General features: G+C 32.6%; 1 protein-coding gene across 1 annotated transcript in view; it reads left to right on the forward strand.

Annotated features, from left to right (window-relative positions):
• The window catches only part of LOC139522987 (uncharacterized), a 43,115-nt gene that overhangs the window by 16,215 nt on the left and 853 nt on the right, over positions 1 to 26,047 (forward strand). Inside the window, exons 2-6 of the mRNA XM_071316685.1 lie at positions 11,646 to 12,701; positions 14,576 to 16,000; positions 16,221 to 17,282; positions 17,927 to 18,157; positions 23,693 to 24,619. Of these exons, the coding sequence (XP_071172786.1) occupies positions 11,717 to 12,701; positions 14,576 to 16,000; positions 16,221 to 17,282; positions 17,927 to 18,157; positions 23,693 to 24,619 (4,630 nt within the window). The 5' untranslated portion in view covers positions 11,646 to 11,716. The remainder of the gene's footprint in view (positions 1 to 11,645; positions 12,702 to 14,575; positions 16,001 to 16,220; positions 17,283 to 17,926; positions 18,158 to 23,692; positions 24,620 to 26,047) is intronic.

Here is a 26,047-nt window from a genome sequence, read left to right on the forward strand (position 1 = left end):
ATTGTTAAGATTTTCTGACAGTGTAAAACACAATAAAGGCAAATTGATTATGTAAGGGGACATAATTTAACTTAATGCATACATGAGAAATAGACAAACAGTCAACTTAGAGATGTATTCTAGTACATGTATTGTGAAAAAGATTTTGGAATAATAGTTAAATGCAATCTAAAGACTCTTGTTGTATAGCCCTCATAATCTGGAAATGTTTAAAGTAGTATAAGGCATGCTGTAAAATGTGGAATGGACTTTAATCTCATTTTTCATGGTTTGGTGCTTAAACTGTTTCTTTCAGTCAGATTAACCATAAATAGAGTTGGCAATCCAATAATTCCTCCTGAATCACCATGTTTAACTTCTGTGTTGATTTGATACATCATATATTTGGGTTTTGTTCACTCCTTAAGTAAAAATGGTAAGATGAAAAAAAAAGTGAAAATCTGCCAGATGGGGTAGGGATGTAATGTTTCATTTTTTTTTGTAAGAAATAAGTGCAGACTAGTATTCTTTATTGTAATATGTTCCAAAGTAAGAAGTCTATGCATCATAGGTGTCATGACTGGTTTCAAGCTTGTTATGTCTTGGTTAAGGTGGCACGGTAGTATTTGCATTCCAGAATTTAGGTTGCTCTTTTGTGTACCCTACTTAGGTTAATGTATCTAAACAGTGTGATTGGACAAAAAATACAGTATCAACTGAACATACTTTCCCAAACTGAGGGATGAATCAGGTGTAGAAAAATATGAAATAATTTTACATACAGATGAAAATGAATTTTTGAGAATTTTTTTAAATTTTGTATTCACTGCACCATAAAAGACCTAAAAGTACTAGTGGCCTTAGGTTTTTAAAAATAGCAAAAAAAGTAAACGGTCATGATACATATTCAAATTCATTTCTGAATAGTAAAATGAAAGTACTTCAGTTAACTGTGAATGTAGAATTTTTTGCAGTGTTAGAAAGTGGTGAAAATTCTAAAAAGGCTATCATTATCCCTTATGGGCCAGGAAATACTACCGTGCCACCTTAAGGGGGATATATATTTTAACACTAAATCAATAAAGGAATTTATTTTACCTATGAAATTTGTAAGTTTATCAATAAAAAGTTGATTAAGGGCAACTATGATAAAAACAAGCCTTAAATTCCACCCCTGAGAGTAAAAATTGCTGATTCAGCAAATTTTGCCTGATCTGTGGGTAATAATGTAAAAATTTACCTACACAGTAGAACTTCATTATTTTTATGTAACTTGCAATTCATTTTTAATTATAAATGCTCGCTTTAACTTTTCGCAGTGTCTGACACATGTGCAACCACTGAAATTTGAGACGCGACATTCTTTGACTGCATGTACATCCTACTATTTTCACCGAAATAAATAAATTGCATAATTTCTTTTTTTTCAACACAAGTACAGCTATACTAGTTTTCTTCAGGTTTAATTTGTGGTTTTGATGTAACATGACACCACAAGCAGCTTTTGGGGAACCAGTAAGTGGTTAAGGGGTCCTTACTTATTCATTTAGCTCTCATATTGGTCTGAAATAGAGATAGAAATAAGGGTTTCTTTACATTGACTAGACATTATTTTTGACAAAGAATGTTTTTATGTTGTTATATCAGCAAGATTAAATGGTTTATTCATTTTCCATGCAAATACTATTAATTGTTAAGATTTTCTGACAGTGTAAAACACAATAAAGGCAAATTGATTATGTAAGGGGACATAATTTAACTTAATGCATACATGAGAAATAGACAAACAGTCAACTTAGAGATGTATTCTAGTACATGTATTGTGAAAAAGATTTTGGAATAATAGTTAAATGCAATCTAAAGACTCTTGTTGTATAGCCCTCATAATCTGGAAATGTTTAAAGTAGTATAAGGCATGCTGTAAAATGTGGAATGGACTTTAATCTCATTTTTCATGGTTTGGTGCTTAAACTGTTTCTTTCAGTCAGATTAACCATAAATAGAGTTGGCAATCCAATAATTCCTCCTGAATCACCATGTTTAACTTCTGTGTTGATTTGATACATCATATATTTGGGTTTTGTTCACTCCTTAAGTAAAAATGGTAAGATGAAAAAAAAAGTGAAAATCTGCCAGATGGGGTAGGGATGTAATGTTTCATTTTTTTTTGTAAGAAATAAGTGCAGACTAGTATTCTTTATTGTAATATGTTCCAAAGTAAGAAGTCTATGCATCATAGGTGTCATGACTGGTTTCAAGCTTGTTATGTCTTGGTTAAGGTGGCACGGTAGTATTTGCATTCCAGAATTTAGGTTGCTCTTTTGTGTACCCTACTTAGGTTAATGTATCTAAACAGTGTGATTGGACAAAAAATACAGTATCAACTGAACATACTTTCCCAAACTGAGGGATGAATCAGGTGTAGAAAAATATGAAATAATTTTACATACAGATGAAAATGAATTTTTGAGAATTTTTTTAAATTTTGTATTCACTGCACCATAAAAGACCTAAAAGTACTAGTGGCCTTAGGTTTTTAAAAATAGCAAAAAAAGTAAACGGTCATGATACATATTCAAATTCATTTCTGAATAGTAAAATGAAAGTACTTCAGTTAACTGTGAATGTAGAATTTTTTGCAGTGTTAGAAAGTGGTGAAAATTCTAAAAAGGCTATCATTATCCCTTATGGGCCAGGAAATACTACCGTGCCACCTTAAGGGGGATATATATTTTAACACTAAATCAATAAAGGAATTTATTTTACCTATGAAATTTGTAAGTTTATCAATAAAAAGTTGATTAAGGGCAACTATGATAAAAACAAGCCTTAAATTCCACCCCTGAGAGTAAAAATTGCTGATTCAGCAAATTTTGCCTGATCTGTGGGTAATAATGTAAAAATTTACCTACACAGTAGAACTTCATTATTTTTATGTAACTTGCAATTCATTTTTAATTATAAATGCTCGCTTTAACTTTTCGCAGTGTCTGACACATGTGCAACCACTGAAATTTGAGACGCGACATTCTTTGACTGCATGTACATCCTACTATTTTCACCGAAATAAATAAATTGCATAATTTCTTTTTTTTCAACACAAGTACAGCTATACTAGTTTTCTTCAGGTTTAATTTGTGGTTTTGATGTAACATGACACCACAAGCAGCTTTTGGGGAACCAGTAAGTGGTTAAGGGGTCCTTACTTATTCATTTAGCTCTCATATTGGTCTGAAATAGAGATAGAAATAAGGGTTTCTTTACATTGACTAGACATTATTTTTGACAAAGAATGTTTTTATGTTGTTATATCAGCAAGATTAAATGGTTTATTCATTTTCCATGCAAATACTATTAATTGTTAAGATTTTCTGACAGTGTAAAACACAATAAAGGCAAATTGATTATGTAAGGGGACATAATTTAACTTAATGCATACATGAGAAATAGACAAACAGTCAACTTAGAGATGTATTCTAGTACATGTATTGTGAAAAAGATTTTGGAATAATAGTTAAATGCAATCTAAAGACTCTTGTTGTATAGCCCTCATAATCTGGAAATGTTTAAAGTAGTATAAGGCATGCTGTAAAATGTGGAATGGACTTTAATCTCATTTTTCATGGTTTGGTGCTTAAACTGTTTCTTTCAGTCAGATTAACCATAAATAGAGTTGGCAATCCAATAATTCCTCCTGAATCACCATGTTTAACTTCTGTGTTGATTTGATACATCATATATTTGGGTTTTGTTCACTCCTTAAGTAAAAATGGTAAGATGAAAAAAAAAGTGAAAATCTGCCAGATGGGGTAGGGATGTAATGTTTCATTTTTTTTTGTAAGAAATAAGTGCAGACTAGTATTCTTTATTGTAATATGTTCCAAAGTAAGAAGTCTATGCATCATAGGTGTCATGACTGGTTTCAAGCTTGTTATGTCTTGGTTAAGGGGGATATATATTTTAACACTAAATCAATAAAGGAATTTATTTTACCTATGAAATTTGTAAGTTTATCAATAAAAAGTTGATTAAGGGCAACTATGATAAAAACAAGCCTTAAATTCCACCCCTGAGAGTAAAAATTGCTGATTCAGCAAATTTTGCCTGATCTGTGGGTAATAATGTAAAAATTTACCTACACAGTAGAACTTCATTATTTTTATGTAACTTGCAATTCATTTTTAATTATAAATGCTCGCTTTAACTTTTCGCAGTGTCTGACACATGTGCAACCACTGAAATTTGAGACGAGACATTCTTTGACTGCATGTACATCCTACTATTTTCACCGAAATAAATAAATTGCATAATTTCTTTTTTTTCAACACAAGTACAGCTATACTAGTTTTCTTCAGGTTTAATTTGTGGTTTTGATGTAACATGACACCACAAGCAGCTTTTGGGGAACCAGTAAGTGGTTAAGGGGTCCTTACTTATTCATTTAGCTCTCATATTGGTCTGAAATAGAGATAGAAATAAGGGTTTCTTTACATTGACTAGACATTATTTTTGACAAAGAATGTTTTTATGTTGTTATATCAGCAAGATTAAATGGTTTATTCATTTTCCATGCAAATACTATTAATTGTTAAGATTTTCTGACAGTGTAAAACACAATAAAGGCAAATTGATTATGTAAGGGGACATAATTTAACTTAATGCATACATGAGAAATAGACAAACAGTCAACTTAGAGATGTATTCTAGTACATGTATTGTGAAAAAGATTTTGGAATAATAGTTAAATGCAATCTAAAGACTCTTGTTGTATAGCCCTCATAATCTGGAAATGTTTAAAGTAGTATAAGGCATGCTGTAAAATGTGGAATGGACTTTAATCTCATTTTTCATGGTTTGGTGCTTAAACTGTTTCTTTCAGTCAGATTAACCATAAATAGAGTTGGCAATCCAATAATTCCTCCTGAATCACCATGTTTAACTTCTGTGTTGATTTGATACATCATATATTTGGGTTTTGTTCACTCCTTAAGTAAAAATGGTAAGATGAAAAAAAAAGTGAAAATCTGCCAGATGGGGTAGGGATGTAATGTTTCATTTTTTTTTGTAAGAAATAAGTGCAGACTAGTATTCTTTATTGTAATATGTTCCAAAGTAAGAAGTCTATGCATCATAGGTGTCATGACTGGTTTCAAGCTTGTTATGTCTTGGTTAAGGTGGCACGGTAGTATTTGCATTCCAGAATTTAGGTTGCTCTTTTGTGTACCCTACTTAGGTTAATGTATCTAAACAGTGTGATTGGACAAAAAATACAGTATCAACTGAACATACTTTCCCAAACTGAGGGATGAATCAGGTGTAGAAAAATATGAAATAATTTTACATACAGATGAAAATGAATTTTTGAGAATTTTTTTAAATTTTGTATTCACTGCACCATAAAAGACCTAAAAGTACTAGTGGCCTTAGGTTTTTAAAAATAGCAAAAAAAGTAAACGGTCATGATACATATTCAAATTCATTTCTGAATAGTAAAATGAAAGTACTTCAGTTAACTGTGAATGTAGAATTTTTTGCAGTGTTAGAAAGTGGTGAAAATTCTAAAAAGGCTATCATTATCCCTTATGGGCCAGGAAATACTACCGTGCCACCTTAAGGGGGATATATATTTTAACACTAAATCAATAAAGGAATTTATTTTACCTATGAAATTTGTAAGTTTATCAATAAAAAGTTGATTAAGGGCAACTATGATAAAAACAAGCCTTAAATTCCACCCCTGAGAGTAAAAATTGCTGATTCAGCAAATTTTGCCTGATCTGTGGGTAATAATGTAAAAATTTACCTACACAGTAGAACTTCATTATTTTTATGTAACTTGCAATTCATTTTTAATTATAAATGCTCGCTTTAACTTTTCGCAGTGTCTGACACATGTGCAACCACTGAAATTTGAGACGCGACATTCTTTGACTGCATGTACATCCTACTATTTTCACCGAAATAAATAAATTGCATAATTTCTTTTTTTTCAACACAAGTACAGCTATACTAGTTTTCTTCAGGTTTAATTTGTGGTTTTGATGTAACATGACACCACAAGCAGCTTTTGGGGAACCAGTAAGTGGTTAAGGGGTCCTTACTTATTCATTTAGCTCTCATATTGGTCTGAAATAGAGATAGAAATAAGGGTTTCTTTACATTGACTAGACATTATTTTTGACAAAGAATGTTTTTATGTTGTTATATCAGCAAGATTAAATGGTTTATTCATTTTCCATGCAAATACTATTAATTGTTAAGATTTTCTGACAGTGTAAAACACAATAAAGGCAAATTGATTATGTAAGGGGACATAATTTAACTTAATGCATACATGAGAAATAGACAAACAGTCAACTTAGAGATGTATTCTAGTACATGTATTGTGAAAAAGATTTTGGAATAATAGTTAAATGCAATCTAAAGACTCTTGTTGTATAGCCCTCATAATCTGGAAATGTTTAAAGTAGTATAAGGCATGCTGTAAAATGTGGAATGGACTTTAATCTCATTTTTCATGGTTTGGTGCTTAAACTGTTTCTTTCAGTCAGATTAACCATAAATAGAGTTGGCAATCCAATAATTCCTCCTGAATCACCATGTTTAACTTCTGTGTTGATTTGATACATCATATATTTGGGTTTTGTTCACTCCTTAAGTAAAAATGGTAAGATGAAAAAAAAAGTGAAAATCTGCCAGATGGGGTAGGGATGTAATGTTTCATTTTTTTTTGTAAGAAATAAGTGCAGACTAGTATTCTTTATTGTAATATGTTCCAAAGTAAGAAGTCTATGCATCATAGGTGTCATGACTGGTTTCAAGCTTGTTATGTCTTGGTTAAGGTGGCACGGTAGTATTTGCATTCCAGAATTTAGGTTGCTCTTTTGTGTACCCTACTTAGGTTAATGTATCTAAACAGTGTGATTGGACAAAAAATACAGTATCAACTGAACATACTTTCCCAAACTGAGGGATGAATCAGGTGTAGAAAAATATGAAATAATTTTACATACAGATGAAAATGAATTTTTGAGAATTTTTTTAAATTTTGTATTCACTGCACCATAAAAGACCTAAAAGTACTAGTGGCCTTAGGTTTTTAAAAATAGCAAAAAAAGTAAACGGTCATGATACATATTCAAATTCATTTCTGAATAGTAAAATGAAAGTACTTCAGTTAACTGTGAATGTAGAATTTTTTGCAGTGTTAGAAAGTGGTGAAAATTCTAAAAAGGCTATCATTATCCCTTATGGGCCAGGAAATACTACCGTGCCACCTTAAATTACTAACTTTTTCGCTATTATACACACATATTTTCAATTATAGTGCACTGATATACGCCACATACTTTGTTTGTATATGTTTATATTCTATGTTTTTTCGTTATAAAACATCAAATATACTTTTGTTAGAAAAGTCTTATTGTAAAATCAAAATAATTGACGGATAGTTTCAGTAAATATTCCGTGATATGTCAAGTCCTTTGCAACTTGCTCCATTAAGTTCAAAGAAAAGACAAAAGTCGTTACATTTTATGCAGTGCATAATATGCAAAAAAAAAAAAACCTCGATTGAAATTTTGATTCAATTTACCAGTTTAGGGAAGTCGATTTTTGTATCTGCATTGCATAGAAGATTGGATGAGGTGAACATCAAGCTGTTTCATGAATTAGCTGTTAATTTAAAGAACTCCGTGCAGGCAGTTTATCATCGTTCATGCTACAAAACTTACACAAGTAAACATATTTCTTCCCTCTTTTAGAGCGAGGAAGCTTCTAGTCTAATATTTAATGACAACATACAATTACCTGACTGTTGTCCCTCAGTTTCGGGTATTTGTAAACGTTCTAGAATGCAGTCGTTAAACTGGAGCTGTATATTTTGTTGCAACAAAACATTTTAGAACGATAAAAAAATTACTCAATTTTGAATCAGATGAGCGTATTAAAAATGTTTTATCCGTGTTAGATAAAGTTAAAGTTGAAATAGTTTCCCGTCCATCTTTTAAACTTCAATCACTCTGTCATTTTGGTTGCAAATTATTTGCTAAAAACGTTAAAAAAAAATATCCAAACCCGTGGAAGCAGATATCTCAAAACACGATACTGCTTTTAGTAATTTTATTTTGGCTATTGACAACGATTTAATGGTCATTCCTCATGACACCGTTACTCGATAAATATAGATCATTTCTTCCGGCTGATTCTAATTTATTTGAAATATTCTACATGTAAAATGCAGTCTAAACTAATTTATTTCTATAGAAATTCAGTTGTCAAACAACTTCAACAAGTTCAAGGCAAATATAACATAATATTTAGTAGCAAAATAACTATTTAAGATGCCATATAAGCTTCTAGTCAATTGAAAACTGACCTCAAAATCTCAATGTCAACTGTAATAGACACAAATAACGGACATATATTTCATTCCGCTGCAAGTTTACTTAGAAAAGACATCGAAACTCTAAAGAAGACTACCCAACTTCGGATTAATTGTCTCTTCCTTCTTAATTCAGCCAATGCTTTCGTATTTATTGCAATTCATTCTATGTTTACTCAATGAAAATGCATACAGCCAAGACTATTCTCAGGAAATGGCATCAGAGAAATTGTGGAAATGCTAAGCAATTATTGAGACAATCGTTTTTGTTTTACTCCTTTTCATTTAGGATTGGCTTTACAAATGAACCATGAGTTTGGTTCAAAACACCTTGTTGAAACATTTAATGCCAATGGATTTTATGCTACTTAAAGTAAAGTGCGACCTATCTAATGTGTTGCCAACCATGAATTGAGCGAATTCAAGATAGTGTGTACGTCTCGTATAATGTTTCCCCAGCATCTTTGCAGACAAGCATATGGATGTCAGCACACCTTCCTAAACCCCCTTTTAGATCTCTTTTAAAATCTTGGTTGAACTGATAGGGATGGTTTAAAGCTGATATTTTTTTAGGAACAAATGTCTTCGGACTTCCTACAATACCTTGTCTGTACTTGTAAAGAAAAACTCAAAATAACGTGTTTGCTTTGAGCAGAACCTTTCATGTGCAGATCTGTGGCCATGAGTAAAATGTGTAGAAATATTAAAACATGTCTTGTGACGGTTGATGAAAATGAAGATGATGGAGAGAACGGTTGATTTAGTATAAAGCTTGTTGTACTGGCACACACGGTTCCAGTCCCGAGGTTAGGGGAGTGTTGGCGTGCCCTTAAAATTAAACCCCGCCAATATCTATATTTGTCTGTTTCAAGTCACGAGACGGTAATGCAGTGTTTGTCGTTTGTTTCTATATAGTATATTTGTTTGTTTCTTATTTATTTTGTACATTAATCAGGTCGTTAGATTTTTTGTTTGTTTTACATTATTCATTTCGGGAATTGAAGACTATGCAGTATGAATTTTACTCATTGTTGAAGCCCGTACGGGACCTATAATTGTTTTATGTCTCATTTGGTCTCATTTGGAGAGTTGTCTCATTTGCAATCATATCACATCTTCTCTTTTTATATGGAATACTTTTGAAGTATGGGGTACGTTGCAAGGGATAAAAGGGGGGATATAGTTACAAAACCTATAATGTAATAGATATTAACCAGAGTTAAATACACAACAAAAGATAATACTATGGTACCAGTAATAATTGTGAAAAAAACCAAAAGCAACGAGTAGTCTATAAAAAAAACTGAAGTATACGCAAATTCAATTTGAGGTCATATTTGACTGTAGTGTTTTATGGCTTTGGTTTGATGACTCACCCACTATGATAATTTAAAAAATAATTTTAAAGTATTGTCCTGCATGACACTTTATTTTTACCTGAAATTGATATCTTTCATAAGGTTAAGGTGCTCTAAACATTTTATAGGTTGAAAACTTGATTTTTGAAGTTTTGTTTATAAAACGTCGTTTTAGGATTTTTTTTGGTAAAAAAATCTCAATGATTAAGGTTTATGTATAAAAACAAACATTACTAAAGCCAAAACAGTATCATTTGTATATAGGTAGAGTTTAGAAATAGAAAAAAATGTCAAAATTGAAACCCTCCCAAACTTTCACAGAATTTTACATATGACCTTTGACCTCAATTTTAAAAAAATGTGACCATATCAAGTCCTGACGACAGGCATATTATTATAGTACACGACTTCCTCTTTCCAATGATATATTATGTGGGTGTGTGTTCGGTGGGGAGATTAAATTCCAAAAAATCTGCCTTCAGTCACCGCACTACAACGAGTAATACATTTTACAGTACTATATCTTTGTTAAAAATAACTTTTCACCTTTTACTCAAATTGTGCCGTAAAACAGAATTTAAATGCTGTATACAATCGATTTAATTCATAAACACATGTTAATAACTTTAAAGCCCTAAGCCAATCAATGTTAAAATATTTTTACACCTATAATTCAAGCGTAGATGAATTGATGTATGGTTTGAACTTTAAACCGATTACCTGATATTATCAAATAAAACAAGTGTTGACCAGTTCGGTCAAGTATTTGGTCACGTTTGTGTTTCTAATAATAAAGATAAGAGGAAAAAAGAAGGAAATTATTGAAGAAGTTATAAAACTTGAGGTTTAATTTCTATCTTGTAAACGAAATTGAACCTAATTTAATCTAACGAAACCAGTATATAAGGTCTAAATAGTTACTGTATTGCTCCTGCATTGGGGGAAACAGAAGTCTAAATAACAGTAACATTAGGGGAAACAGAAGTCTATATAATAGTAACACAGAAACTTTGTTTCTTCTTTAACAGGTTAGAAAACTTATTTTATTTCATTTTTAAAAGTTTTTGATAATAATAAATATGGTTGACATTTTACCAATCAAACCGAATAAGCCGTCAATGATTGAAAATGTATCTGTGGTTGTGTCAACAGTCATAACGTCACAAGAGTTTCCACCTAGACCAAAAGTTATTTAATTTTCGTATTCAAGTGGACAACATGATTTCTTTTTTATACCTTCTTATTTTATTTTACCTAAAGGTTGTGTGCTTCTTTTTAAAAGAACAATTATAACAAAATATAACTTAAATGTTTTTGTCGACATTAACACAATTAAATTTGTTAAAGACGACAAAAACATTAGTCAGATTCTGCTATTTAAGGAATGTCTGGAAAATACATCTAGCATGTGGTGCACACTGAATAACCCGCGTAGCGGGTTATTTTAAAGTGTGCACCACATATTTAATGTTATTTCAAATAGACAGAAAACAAATTACAGTCATAATTTAATTCTAAACTCTACTTTAATCCGGAGTAAATCATAAAAAAAAACGTTGATGACGTAACGGTCAAATGACAAAATTATGTCTATGAGCTGATGGACAAAACACTTTCCACTTTTCGATATTCTTGTATGAAAACAATATAGACAAAGAGTTAAGACACACACAAAATACTAAATCCACTATGTGTATTTGCTTCTCAAATTTATTTCACACCAAGATTTGAATTCAGAAGCAATGGTGCATTGCGGACTTCAAAACAGCAGTCTTTTTAATTAATTCCACAAGGCTGAGAATACTTCTGAATCTGTTTCTTTAAAGAATCCTCAAATATTCACAGTTTTTAGAATTAAGAGTGTTGTTTTCAATTGAAACATTTTTAACAGCAGTCGTAGGTGAGCTCTATGATTTCTTTTTCAGATGAAAAACAATGGATGAAGAAAATTTCGAATTACTGACATCTGGTGATTGCAATCAGTAATTTTACAAAGATGGCAGAGTGTGTAGCCTCTCAAAAGACGATAGATATTTTAACTTGTGCAATTTGTCTCGAAAAATTCATAAAACCAAAGTCTCTCCCATGCTTACATACCTTCTGCGAGGGTTGTATTTTGACATTCATTACTTCAGAACTGGAGAAATTGGAAGGAAACAATCATATAGAGTGTCCAGTCTGCCGTGCAACAGTTCAGTTACCAAAGAAAGAATGCACACCAAAAGAATTTGTCGATCAGATGCCTACAAATTTCCTCATCAATGGGTTGTTAGAAAAAGAAACGACTAAACGATCAGAAATTAAAGCATTAAAGTGTGACAATGTTGTAACTATTGAAGATGAAGCAAGCAAATTGTGTACCGATGTTAAACTTGAAAGGTTAAAAATGGATATAACAAATGTTTCAAATGATTTTGATACTCTTTTATCTCACTACACAGAATGTTTACAAAGCAATGAAACACAGTATGAAGATAAACAGAAGATGATAGAAATATCTATAAGTACTATTATTTCAAAAGTTAAAGCATTAGAAATAACAAAGAAAGCTGAACTAAAAAAAATATATGAGGAAAAGAAACATATTTTAGAAGATAAGATGGATACTTGTACGAATTGTAAAAAAACTGTTGTTTCAGATAAACAAACTCTGGAAATAAACATTGAAACAGCCTCTGAAGTGCAGGTTATGTTTGAGGCACAAAAGATAGCTAATCAAGTTGAGAAACATAAACAACTATTAAAAAAATACAAATTTGATGGTTCCAAAATTTTGATAAGTGGTGGAACAGGTATTCCAGTATTGATTGACGTTTTTATAAACAGTTTATTTAAGATATCTATAAGTAATGAAGATAAAATCTTGAAACTGTTAACAGATGATAGCAGTCAAAATGTCAATCCAGTGCAAAAATCATCTTCGAATCAATCAGTGGGAGAATGTTTGAACCCAAATAAAGACAAGTCAGACAACATAATCAGTAAGTACTTATTTAAAATATTACAAATAATGTAGATCATTTGTAAACATAAAAATACGTTATTTATTGAACGAAAATGAAGATCATATATAATTGAGGAAATTAACATTCATTTCTATATATGGAATTCAAGTCGAAGGGGACTTCAGGGTCTGTCTGTCTGTCTGTCGGTCGGTCGGTCGGTCCATCAGTCCGGCATATCAGTTTTCAACACTTTTGTTCTCCATGCTTGAAGATATTGTTTTGATATTTAGTATATTTTTTAATTTATCTTGACAAGGTACAGATCAAGTTCGAATTTTTTGTTCCGGTCTGATGATTTATTGTAGAGTTATGGTCCTTAGACTTAGAAAATTCACTAAAATAATCAGTTTTTCGCACTTTCTTTGTCATTCTTAAAGATACTTATCATTTAATGATTGGGATATAGTTTTATCATTACAAGATACAGTTCAAGTTTCAATGTTCTTGTCTGATGACTTTGTAAAGAGTTATGGACGTTGGACTTCGAAAATTCACTAAAATAATCAGTTTTTCGTACTTTTTTCGTCATGCCATAAAGATATTGATTTCAATATTGATATATAACTTTATCATGACAATTTACTGATCAAATTTAAATTTTGTTCCAGTCTGATTATTTTGTCCAAAGAAATGTTACTTGGACTTCGAAAATTCATTTAAATTTTTATCATGCTTGAACATACATGTTCTATGGTCAGGTTGTTGTCTCTTTGACACATTCCCCATTTCCATTCTCAATTTTATTTTGTTTTATTGACTTGATTTTTGTTAAAAAGTTTACACCATGACAAGTTATAGATAAAATTAGAATTGTGTTACAATACAATGAATTTTTAACCGGTAGGGGACTATGTCATGTATGTATTGTCATGCAATACTCGCAGAATGCTTTGGGTTTTTGTTCTATTTGCATATCGATAGATTAGGAAATTACATTTACACAACATACCCGGTAAATCCCACTTGCACAATGGTACATTTGTTATTTCTTATGTTACGATAACTTAACAACTCGATTATGGCCAAACTAACTAGAATCATTGATATGATAGAAAAATGTAATCTCAAATTGAGATGCATGACTTGTAAATCATTTTTCTTTACTTCAGTATTGAACCTTTGCTGCATGTATATATAATAAATTTTAAACCAGTGATTTTGGTTTTGTAATAATCAAATAACACATACTTTAAGGGTCCAGCTTGTCTATATTTGAATTCATAAAAGTCACAGGAATTACATTTTATTATATCTTATTTGCATAACAAGTAGCTATAACTCCGCCGCGGTTTAACCTGGTTTAATGGATATCCAAACCCCCCCTCTTATATGTATATGGCAATGTTAAACTCTTAAAATACAACTAATATGACAACATTAAGTGATAGTAATACAGTACATACGAACGAAAGAACACCCAGCATAGAAAAATTCTTAAAGAAATAAAATATGTAAACTACAGAATAACAGCGAACTACTCCCATAAATATACGACTGTACACCAGTAAACCACAAACGAAATAAAAGAACCGAACATTATGGTTCCTGTTTTTTTACAGCGAGATATTACATCATTGTGTGGTATAAATAATTACAAAAAAGATTTTCTTATCTTGAAATCAAACGTTTAAGTGGTTCGGATACATCTCTTCAAACAAAATTGTTCAGAGAAATAAATATGAAACAAACAGTTGTGCAAAGTATTACGTTGTCGTTAGTAGACATTAAGAACAATCTCATGGTCAGCGCATATGTCTTTGGCAATTATATTACTAACGATGACGTAATACTTTGGACAACTGTTTGTTTCATATTTATTTAAGTTATAATTTGAATGTTTTCTTGTTCAGGTGGTTTCAAGTTTGGAAATGCAACCTTGGATAAAAAATCCCCAGGCATTTCTTTACAATCAGGGGCAACATCAGAATCGTTTGCAGACATCAAATTTGGTCAGACAACGAAAAAAGCTGACAGCACAAATCCTGCTTGTGGAATAGAAACCGAGTTTGCTGGACAAACAGTTTCTACAGTAAAAACAACCACAACTGAAACATATACTGGCAAGCCTCCAATCGTTGGTGGTTATAAATTTGAAAAATTACCCGAGTCTGACAAGAAATACCCAACATCAGAAGCAGTCAGTTTATACCCGATTGTGTCTTCTACTTTTGACAAGAAAACCAAACCTATAAAGCCAGATCAATCTACAATTAAATTCAACAAGTGTACTTTAAGTGATTTCACCATCCAACAAACAGCTAAGCCATCTGGTTTCACCATCCAACAAACAGCTAAGCCATCTGGTTTCACCATCCAACAAACAGCTAAGCCATCTGGTTTCACCATCCAACAAACAGCTAAGCCATCTGGTTTCACCATCCAACAAACAGCTAAGCCATCTGGTTTCACCATCCAACAAACAGCTAAACCATCTGGTTTCACCATCCAACAAACAGCTAAACAGTTTGGGTTCAGTTTTGGTGGAGAGACCATCACTTCCAAACCAGCATCATCATTTACCTTTAAGTCCAGTGTTCCAATTTCAACTGCCTCACCTGCCCCAGCTGATACAGATATAACAAACAAAACAGTAGCATCTAAGGCTAGCACATTTTTAGGATTTTCATCAAGTATCATTCAACCTGAGCATGCTAAAAAAGATGAAAAGAAAGTATTTGGAAATCACTCAAATCCGAAAGAAGGAGTTTGGAACTGTAATGGATGTCTAATGTCTAATAAATGTGATGCCCTTAAATGTCCAGCCTCTGGAACACTTAAACCTGGAGTTATTAAAGAGGGGATTAAAGCTGCAGGTCATCCTCAAAAGAAGGATGGAGAGAACGGATTTGGTGATTATTTATTTAAGCATCAAGACGGTAGCTGGAAATGTGATGGATGCCTTTGTTCAAATAACAGTGATATACTCAAGTACCCTGTCTGTGATATCATGAAGCCATGTGATAAAAACTTAAAGGAAGACCTACCTAAAGAAAAGGGAAAGTCCTCAGCTTTTGGAAGTAATGCTGGTGGATTTAATTTTGGTGGAAAAAGTGGATTTACTTTTGGAACAGATGGCGAATCTAATACCAAAGCTGCCTCTGAATTCACATTCCCTACACCAGATTTAGCTAAGAAAAAATCTGAACTCAATCCACCTTCCACTGTTTTTTCTTTTACATCAATAAAATCCGATGCAGAGAGAAAAACACCAGATGTTGCATTGAAGGGCTTCAAATTTACATTACCACCTTGTGTTACAGCAGAACAGAGCACAGGTAAGTTCATTTTCATATTGTCACCATCATAAGATGGCCTTTAAAAAAAAAAATTAAAATCTAAAACTATGCTGTAACAATACTAATAATACAAATAAAAATAAACCAAATACCAATATCACGGTTGACCTGTCCTCGTTTATTAAAACACAAGTAGTGTCTGGTAAATGCAACCACATTGGATGCATGCAATTTTTCAGTAATTCTATATTCATTTCAGAGTTACAGCGATCTATATTTGGTACTTCAACAGGAGCACAAAATGCTGGAACTGTAAATTGCCAAGCTTCATCAACATCACCTGACAAACTATTAGCTAATCCTGTCTCTATGGTTACTTCAGTTGCTCCTGGTTCTTCAGCATCAAAAGGAGCCTTTAGTTTTGGACAACAATCGTTTAAAACCGATACTCGGTCAACATCCAGTTTTGGACAAGTTTCATCGACTACTCCAGGAGGAGTTCATAATTTGATAACCTCAGCCACGAAGGCTTCTACGACCACTCCTGGTGCTGATGGGAATACATGTAAATTCCCTCTAAAGGAAAACATAATTGCTTGTAAATTATCGAAGGAGACAAGTCTTGTAAATTCTCCTTTAAAAACAAGTGATGGTTATATGGATCAGGGATATGAACCTAATGTTAATTTCAAACCCGTCATAGATTTGCCTGATCTTATTGAGACACAAACAGATGAAGAGGAAGAAGCTGTTTTCTGTGAACAAGCAACATTTTTTAGATTTGACAATGGACAGTGGAAGGAAAATACAATTGTACAATTGAAACTCTTACGCCTCAAACAAACAAAACGTGTTCGATTATTCATGAGACGAGATCCAGTCTTGAAAGTATGTGCCAATCATTTCCTTACTAAAGAAATGAAACTTTCTCCAATGCAGTCTTCTAAAAAGGCATGGTATTGGGACGTCCATTTCCAGTATAAGGGGAAAATTCAGATTACAAAAATAGCAGTTTGTTTCAAAGGAGAGGATCTTGCTTTGAAATTCAAGGCAACATTTGAAAAAATGCAGTCTGAACTTGACCAGGTGCAATCAAACCAAGTGGAAAAGGAGCATGCTAAAACAGTAAACACAGATAAACCATCACTTGGTTCAATGTTCAAGATAGAGGAGGGATCCTGGTCCTGTCCCTCTTGCCTGGTATTAAATAAATCTGATGTTCAGAAATGTGCTACTTGTCGAACACTGAAAACCGGAACGAAACGAGAGGATGTTAAACAGACAGAATCAAAATCTTCCAATATATTTGGTTTACCATCAGGTAAATTATCATGCTGTCTCATTCTGTTAAAATATCATATAGCTTCACTCAGAGAAAAAGCAATATCGGTGTCAGACATACAGCCTATAACACACTGAATTATCTGATGCTTTTCTGTTTTTGATTAATTGTCATCTGTTTAACTCAGAACATGAATTGTTCAAAGCCAGACATATATTCATTAGCATGGGAATAAAATGGAATTTATTATGTTTTTTTCGAACTCGCACACAATTGATTAAAAATAACATCTGAGTGAAATATTTTTGTATTACTTTCTTTACTTTATCCTCATTCCTGCATCAAAGAATTATCTAACTTGTTTTTATATTAAAGAAAAATATAGAAGATATTATATGCGACAGTGACACACTATGATTATATAATGCCCCTTTCCATTCCCGCCCTGAAAGCAATAAAAAGAAATAGGTTATAAATTGCACAAAAAGGAGCACATGTGTTTGAACTGGTGAGCTGTGCTAGATTTCTTTGGTGTGTGTTAATCCAGTATGTTTTCCTGACCTGCAATCTGCTAGTATGTATTTTATTGTTTTAAAAGTGCTCTTAGAAATTATATAAATCTGAAGTGTTGTGTACCAAATTATACAGAGCATTCCTTTCATTGACTTTTGATATATTTTTAGGTGTGAGTAATCTTGGACATCCAACACAAACTCGGCAAATGCCTGCTGTAGGTTTTTTTTCTCAAGCAATACGGAGCAAAACTCTTCAGTTTCAAGAAGGCCAGATAACGACAGGAAAAGTGGAGAAAAAAGACCCACCATTGATGAGTTCTAGTTTAGTCTCCATGTCTTCAACTCAATCAGTCAATTCAGCCATGTACACTATTCCAGGTGCCCAGCCACAGTCTACAGGTATGGTTCCTGGCATGACACCATCACAATCTCGTTTTCAGTTTTCAGCATTCCATTAACATAAGCAACACGATGGGTGCCTTATGTGGAGCAGGATCTGCTTACCTTTCCGGAGCACCTGAGATCACCCCCACGTTTTGCTGGGATTCGTGTTGCTTAGTCTTTAGTTTTCTATGTTGTGTCTTCTGTACTATTATTTGTCCGTTTGTCTTTATATTTTAGCCATGGCGTTGTCAGTTTATTTTCAATCTATGAGTTAGACTGTCCCTTTAGTATCTTTCGTCCCTCATGGCCAGGTTTCATCCCAGATGGTTCGGCGCGCCTAAGGACAGCTTGCAGAATTATTTAGTACCAACACCTGCCAGCAAATAATGATTCATAAGGAAACTGGTTAGTAAAGGAATTCAGATCAGATTATTTCTACTTGATGATTGGCTCCAACTAATTTAAAGATAATGTTGACAAATAACGCAAAACACATACATGTAGATTACCGGCCCGGAACAGTTGCCTATTTAGATATCATTTTGATCAGCAGGACACATTATCTTAAGTTATGATTGTGTAACAATAAGAGCTTGAGTGTTTCGGACTATTAGATTTTTTTCGGATTTCTCGGGTATATCTGTAGAAGAAAGTAATCTATCTATGTCCTGTTCGATTCCAAATTATCAATGAACGCAGCAAGAATTTGTTTTTAATTTCTGCAGTAAAGAATGAAAACTCGGAAAAAAAATCTGAAAACAAAACATTTTCATGATTATGCCTTTTGCAAATATTGGGAACAAGATTTCCTTTCAGCGCAATGGTCGGTGTTCTTCACATTTCCAGCTTTGAATCAAATTTGTCATAGATTAAAGGTGTTATGTTACTGTGTCCCAAGTTGTTGTCGCACAAATTGAACCTTTAGAGTTGGACAATAACTTTTTTACCACAGACATCAAGTTACCATTCAGTTTTGGACAAGTGTCATCGACGACTACTTTAGGGAGTGGTTTGTCTCAAAACAGAAGGTTTCTACAACCACTCCTGGTGCAGTGTAGTAGTAGATTATAATAAGGTAGAAGAAAACATATGTCAGTTTCTTTCTGTCCCTCACCTTAGTCATAAAAAGAAATAGGGTCAGTCAGTTGTGATTCTGTCTTCTATTCTTTCCAATGTTATAACTTTTTCATTCGATTATGGTCAATCTAATACAAGAATCATTGATATGATACAAAAATGGAACTTTAAATTGAGATGCATGAATTGAGACACCATTTTTTTCTTTACTTAAAGGATTTTCGCTTGTCATGTTATGGAATTTTTGTTAGATTTTCAGAATCCTCTGGTTTTATTTATTTGAATGCCTGAAAAAGTTTTGCCTACTTATCCACCTTTTTTTATATAAATCTTTTACATGTATAATTGTAAGCCATTTGTTAAAGTCTTATACATTTTTTGATATTTTTTAATAGTTTTTGAAAATTCAAACTTGTAACTGATAAAGCTATGAAAAATCAAGAGAGAACATTTCCCACAAAAATAGCTTATATTTCGAAAACAAGCACACAGACTTATATTATTTTTTCGCTCTTTTAGATCCTTTATTAATACCCTATCAATATATACTAGTGTTATGAAAACTTGTCATTTATAAACTGAGTAGCGAACTTCCTTAAGTATTGGATGCATACGTTTCATCTAAAACCAGTTACTTTGATGATTTTATAATAATAGAATAACACATACTTAAAATGTCAAAAATAATTCCAGCCGGTCTAAATTTGACTAAACAGAATTTACGGATGTTACATTGCATGGTCTTATTTACAGTTAAAGCACAAGATTTTTTCAAAACAAGCCTCGTCAAAGCAACAGGATTGAAACTGTTTGGAAAAGCTTATGCTTTTAATCGTATTTACTTATAAAAAGTGTTTATCGAAGGGAAAAAAAGCTGTCTTTCAATATCAAAATACTGCATGAAAGCCAAATATAACCAAATGCTGTGTTTCTTTTTTTACATCGATATATTTCATCCTTATGAGGTTTAAAAAATTACAAAAAAGAGTTTTATCTTGAGTTCAAAAAAGTTCATGATTGGTTTAATGATGAGTATCAAACAGACTAGCCAGATCAATCTATAACGGAATCCAGCAAGTGTACTTTATCTGGTTTCACCTTCCAAGAAACAGCTAAACAATCTGGTTTAAGATTTGGTGGAGATACAGACTATAATACTTCCAAACCAGCTTTAACATGTACCTTTGATTGTTTAACCTTTACACCAAAAAAATCATATTCACAGAAAATATACCAGATGATGCAGCCGACAGATGTTTTTCTTTATAAAGCCTTCTTCTGTAACGAAATTAAGAAAATATGCTAATTACAATTGCTGGAACTCTGATTATATTATTAAAGCGCTAAACTTTCTCTTTTACAACATCTGTGTAAGTTTCGGCATTATAAATTTTTGAAAAATTGCAGTCATTCTTATAAGTCAAATGTTGACAATTTAATAGCAGACTTGTGCCTGTATAGTTATGAATCACATTTAAACTGATAAAAGAATTGTTTAAAGAACATGTTATTGATAAATTTAAAGACACTTACCGTTACTTTTATGTTATATTTATAAAAGTGATTTTTTTTTTAATTTTACTAAGTATACTACCCCAGGGATACTACTATAAGTACATCCAATGCAAACAGTTATTTTTTTATTCTTTTATAGATATGGTTATTTATAGTTATCAAAGGTACCAGGCTTGTGTCTGGGATTAGAAAATCCTTAGTATTTCGAAAAAATCATACTTTTAAAACAGGAGATTTATAAAAAAAAAAAAAAATAACCATATAATTAATATTCATGTCAACACCGAAGTGCTGGGCTGGTAATACGCTAGGGGAGGAAACGTTCACCAGCAGTGGCATCGACCCAATGGTGTAAACAGTTATCAAAGGTACCAGAATTATAATTTTATACGCCAAACGCGCTTAGTACTTTAGTTGTAATTGGATTTGAACTAGCTTTTAGTTACTACGAGTACTCTAATATCAATTAATTTTGTCTATTGGTTTTCAGTTAGGTTTGGGTTTTAATCTGTACCGATCATTGCGTTAGGCTATTCACAAATTTTTTTTACAGTTTATTATTATGTTGTGCTGTTTCAACTCTTTCCAAAGTAAGGGGAGAATGGAACATTTATTAACATGTTCATTACCTCATGTTTTTCTGTCATTTTTGAAGGCCTATATAATTGATAACTTCTCCGTCATTGGAACCAATTTTGCAATTCAAATAAATTAATTTTGGAGTGAAAAACTATACCAGTCAAGTCACTTTAACTTTTAGCTACCCAAGGAGAGTATGACGTCAGATGTATTTTACAAAATCTACCGGAAATAGGGTCCTCAATGCCCTTCAACTTCGTACTTTATTTGGCTTTTTAAGCTTCTGGATTCGAGCGTCACTTATAATCAGATCAGTCTCCTAGAGAGAAAATCCAGCGTATCAGTGTATAAGAAGATTAATTCTGGTATCTATTGTGAGTTTATAGCCAACTGTTTATATATTTAGAGTTGCAGCTATGATCAACAAACTTTGAAGATAAAGTTTTAATATTTATTTTGAGCCTTCGTATAAACAAAATAAAAAAAAAACCAAACCAATAAACAATAAACAATTCATTACCTGGAATACTCCTAAATAAACTTATCTATAAAGAAAATAAATTTAATTTTTGATAAATTTACATGTCGAGCATTGAATGGTCTTGTTTGTTGAGCCTATCAACTAAATTGTCTTATTGTATGCCATTATCATTAAAACAATTTAATTAAAGTTAGATTACAAAATGAATACTACAAAGTTTTAACATGTTTTAACTAGCATTTTTAGGCCACGACGCGTTTTTTGCCATAGGCCTTCGTGATTATAGATAAAGTCTCTTTAAAGGATGATGAAATGTACAGGTAGATTTGGACTAAACAACCAAGAGTACAAAAATAAAAAATGTAGGGTATTTGTCGATACACAACAATCAATAATACAGGCAATCAAAAGGCATTTGTCGATTCACCGCAATCAATAATACAAGCAATCAAAAGGCATTTGTCGATTCACCATAATCAATAATACAGGCAATCAAAAGGCATTTGTCGATTCACCAAAATCAATAATACAGGCAATCAAAAGGCATTTGTCGATACACAACAATCAATAATACAGACAATCAAAAGGCATTTGTCCATTCACCACAATCAATAATACAGGCAGTCAAAAGACATTTATGGATTCACCATAATCAATAATACAGGCAATCAAAAGGCATTTGTCGATTCACCACAATCAATAATACAGGCAATCAAAGGCATTTGGTGTTCAAAACACAGTCTCCTACTTTATCTATCCAATAAATGAATGTCAAGCTCATAATAATAATAAAAAAAACACGAACAAACGATACCAGAGACATTTAAAGTTTTCAGTCGAAAATAAACTGACAACGCCATGGTTAAAATAGACCAGTAGAAAAATAATGGTACACAGAACGTAAGATAGAGGACGAATGACTTGGCAACACGAACCCAATAGAAAACGGAGCGATCTCAGGTGCGCGAGAAAATATGCAGATCCTGCTCAACAGGTGGCATACGTCGTGATAATAATGCGTAAAATGTGACACCAGACAGGCTAATGGCAGTTCCGGCAGTGTTAAAAAGGTTTTGCTAAAATCCACACACTACTTTTAATGCTGGTAATAGGAGACTAACAAAAGGCTCACAAAATATAAATTTAAAACTAGGAAATCTAAATTTCTGTTGTAACAATAACACAAACTAAAATAAACCAATTAAATTCATAAGAAACCTCAAATCAAAAAAAATTAATGCATATGTTTTTTATAACTCAATGGATAGTTTTCATTATAAAACTTATACATGTACATATAGTTTTTTCTGAAGAAAATTCTTTAGTTTGTTCATATTTAGAAGAAGTTTACTTAATTTCATTGCTTCCGGGAAGGAAGCAATTCCCCGACATATTTTCCGTATGCAAAGTGACCTCAGCGTGACCCATCTCGTAAAAATCCGCTGATCGCAATACGCATGAATGTCCTTAAAATAAACTATTATCTGATTGTACATGTTAAACACGTGCCCAACATGCATGCTTTTTTGTTGTTTGTTGACAAACAGGTGACAATCGTCAAACTTCGGCTTCAAAACACGAACTTTAATTACCTACCATATTTTCACAACATCACTGACCTATTGAAATAAAATTGACGATTATACGTTATTTTTGCGAAAAAAAATTATAAAATCGTGCACAGAAGACAAAGTTTATGATGTTTGCATGCATTTGTTCAAGAATTGGAATGACATTATTTTTCACTGGTCACTCGATTATTATGACTTTAACAAAAATATGGTTTATCTGTCCTTTTTAGATTTAAACTTTTGGTTTCTGGTAAATGCAACCATATTAGATGACAGTAATTTGCAGAAATTCTATATTAATTTTGTTTATGTTTATCTACATTTCAGAGTCACATCAACCTATAGATGGTCCTTCACCAGGAGCACATACTGCAGGAACTGTAAGTTCATCAAGTTCTAATCTAACAACTTTACCACTGGTATGCAGTCTCCAATCTGCATCAACATCACCTGATAAACCTTTAGCTAATCCTGTTTCTATGGTTACTACAAATGCTCCTGGTTCCTCGGCACCAAAAGGAATCTTTAGGTTTGGACAACAACCTGTTACATCAGGTACCCAGTCAACATTCAGTTTTGGACACGTACCATCCCTTAATCCTGGAGCTGGTAAGAATATTTCACCTTCATCAACAAAGGCTTCTACAACCAATCCTGTTGCTGTTGGGAATATATGTATATCCCCTCAAAAGAAAAATGTAATTGCTTGTAAATCATCAAAAGAGACAAGTCTTGTAACATCTCCTTTAAAAATAAGCGATAATTCTGTTCTGCGGGGTAAGGAACCTGATTTCAAACCTGTTATAGATTTGCCTGATGGTGTTGAAACAAAAAATGGAGAAAAGGAAGGAGAAACTGTTTTTTGTGAAAAGGCAACATTATTAAGATTTGATGATGGATTTTGGAAGGAAAGAGGATCTGGCGAATTGCAACTCTTACGTCATAAACAAACAAAACGTGTTCAATTATTAATGAGACAAGATCAAGTTTTGAACATTTATGCTAAGCATTTCCTCACAAAAGAAATGAAGCTTTATCCTTTGAAGTCTTCTGAAATGGCATGGAGCTGGATTGCTGAGGACTTATCTGAGGGGGAAGTTAAGATCCAATATTTCGTAGTTTGTTTTAAGGATGAGGACCTTGCTTTGAAGTTCAAGGCAACATTTGAAATATTACAGACTGAACTTCAAAAGGTGAAATCAAACCAAGTGCAAAAAGAGCCAGTTAAAACAGGGACTTTTGGTTCAACTTCAGGTGAGAATATGTTTATTCTCATAATGTTTTATATAAAAAAGAAGATTTGGTATGATTGCCGATGAGACAACTCTTCCACAAGAGACCAAAATGACACGGAAATTTACAACTATAGGTCATCGTACGACCTTCAACAATAAGCAAAGCTTCATACCGCATTGAGTAGGTTAGGATATACATTTAAGTGCATCTTGGGGAATAGAAACAAAACCATATGCTCACAAATGCAATAAGACCATCAAGGTCAAAGTTGCTAAAAAAACACGTTAAAAAGCAAGATGTGAATGCCGGTGCTCACTAGAATAAGTAGCCCCTTCTCCACCAGTAGTATTGTCTTCTTCCTTATAGCAATGATTCATATTCTGTGATATCTCCAGGAAAACTTTATCCTTTTTGAAGGCCAGATATTTAAACGGGTAGCATTGTATTTTCCTTTTTTTCCCCTGTGCAATTCGTTGCGGGAACATAGAATTATCGGCCGGCGTCCGTCCGTTCTTGTTAGCGTTCTAACATGTACAATCTTTGCCACATTTTAACAATATCTCTGACGAGTCCGAAAAACAGTGCCGATCAGCTATTTTTCATAGAATGATGCTCCTTAGAAATATAATTATACGAAAAATGCATCGTAAGCGCTCTCATGTGTACGATTGGCAGAAGTTTAGGAAACTTATATTGTGGGTATATCAGCAATGTTTCAAACGAGTTCAATAATAATTTCAGACAAACCTATTTTTAATAGAGGGTTTCCACTTGGTAGCATTTATCATATGGAAAATTGCATTGTTAGCACTCTCATGTGTTCAAAACTTATAAGCAATGGCTCGGGAGAGTCCGAATATCAGTGCCGATAAACTATTTAAAAGAATTATGTCCCTTGGAAACATTAAATATATGGAAAATTGCATTGTCAGCGCTTTCATTTGTTCAATTCTTGCGATATCATTATGATTCGAAACAATATGTAGATTTATATCAGCAATGTCTCAGACAAGTTCAAAAATCAGTACTGATCAACTATTTCAAAAAGAGTTTAGCCCTTTAGAAACATAAATTATATAGAAATGTGCATTGTAAATCATCTAGTGATTGCCGGAAATATTCTATCTTACCACGAACAATCATAGATTTGTACACTCTCACTCCTGCGGTGCATCAGTACCGTCAGTCAAGGCTTTCAAAGCATCGGTGACAAAACTTAACTTAATGCAAACATTATGGTGGGAGAAGTCCGTATGCACACCTTTGGCAAAATATTCGGCTTGTTGGTTGTTGTCATCATCCGGTAGAAGTAAAAGTAGAAGTTTTGTTTCTAGTAGTTGTAATTAGGAAAGGGGTAGGCTAAGGGTCAATGTTTATTTTGAATCTCACTAAAACTATCTTGACGACATCTCAGATGAATGGCATTCATATACAAACAATTCTGAT

Source organism: Mytilus edulis, chromosome 5 (assembly GCF_963676685.1).
Source record: "Mytilus edulis chromosome 5, xbMytEdul2.2, whole genome shotgun sequence".
NCBI classification, from domain to species: Eukaryota; Metazoa; Mollusca; class Bivalvia; order Mytilida; family Mytilidae; genus Mytilus; species Mytilus edulis.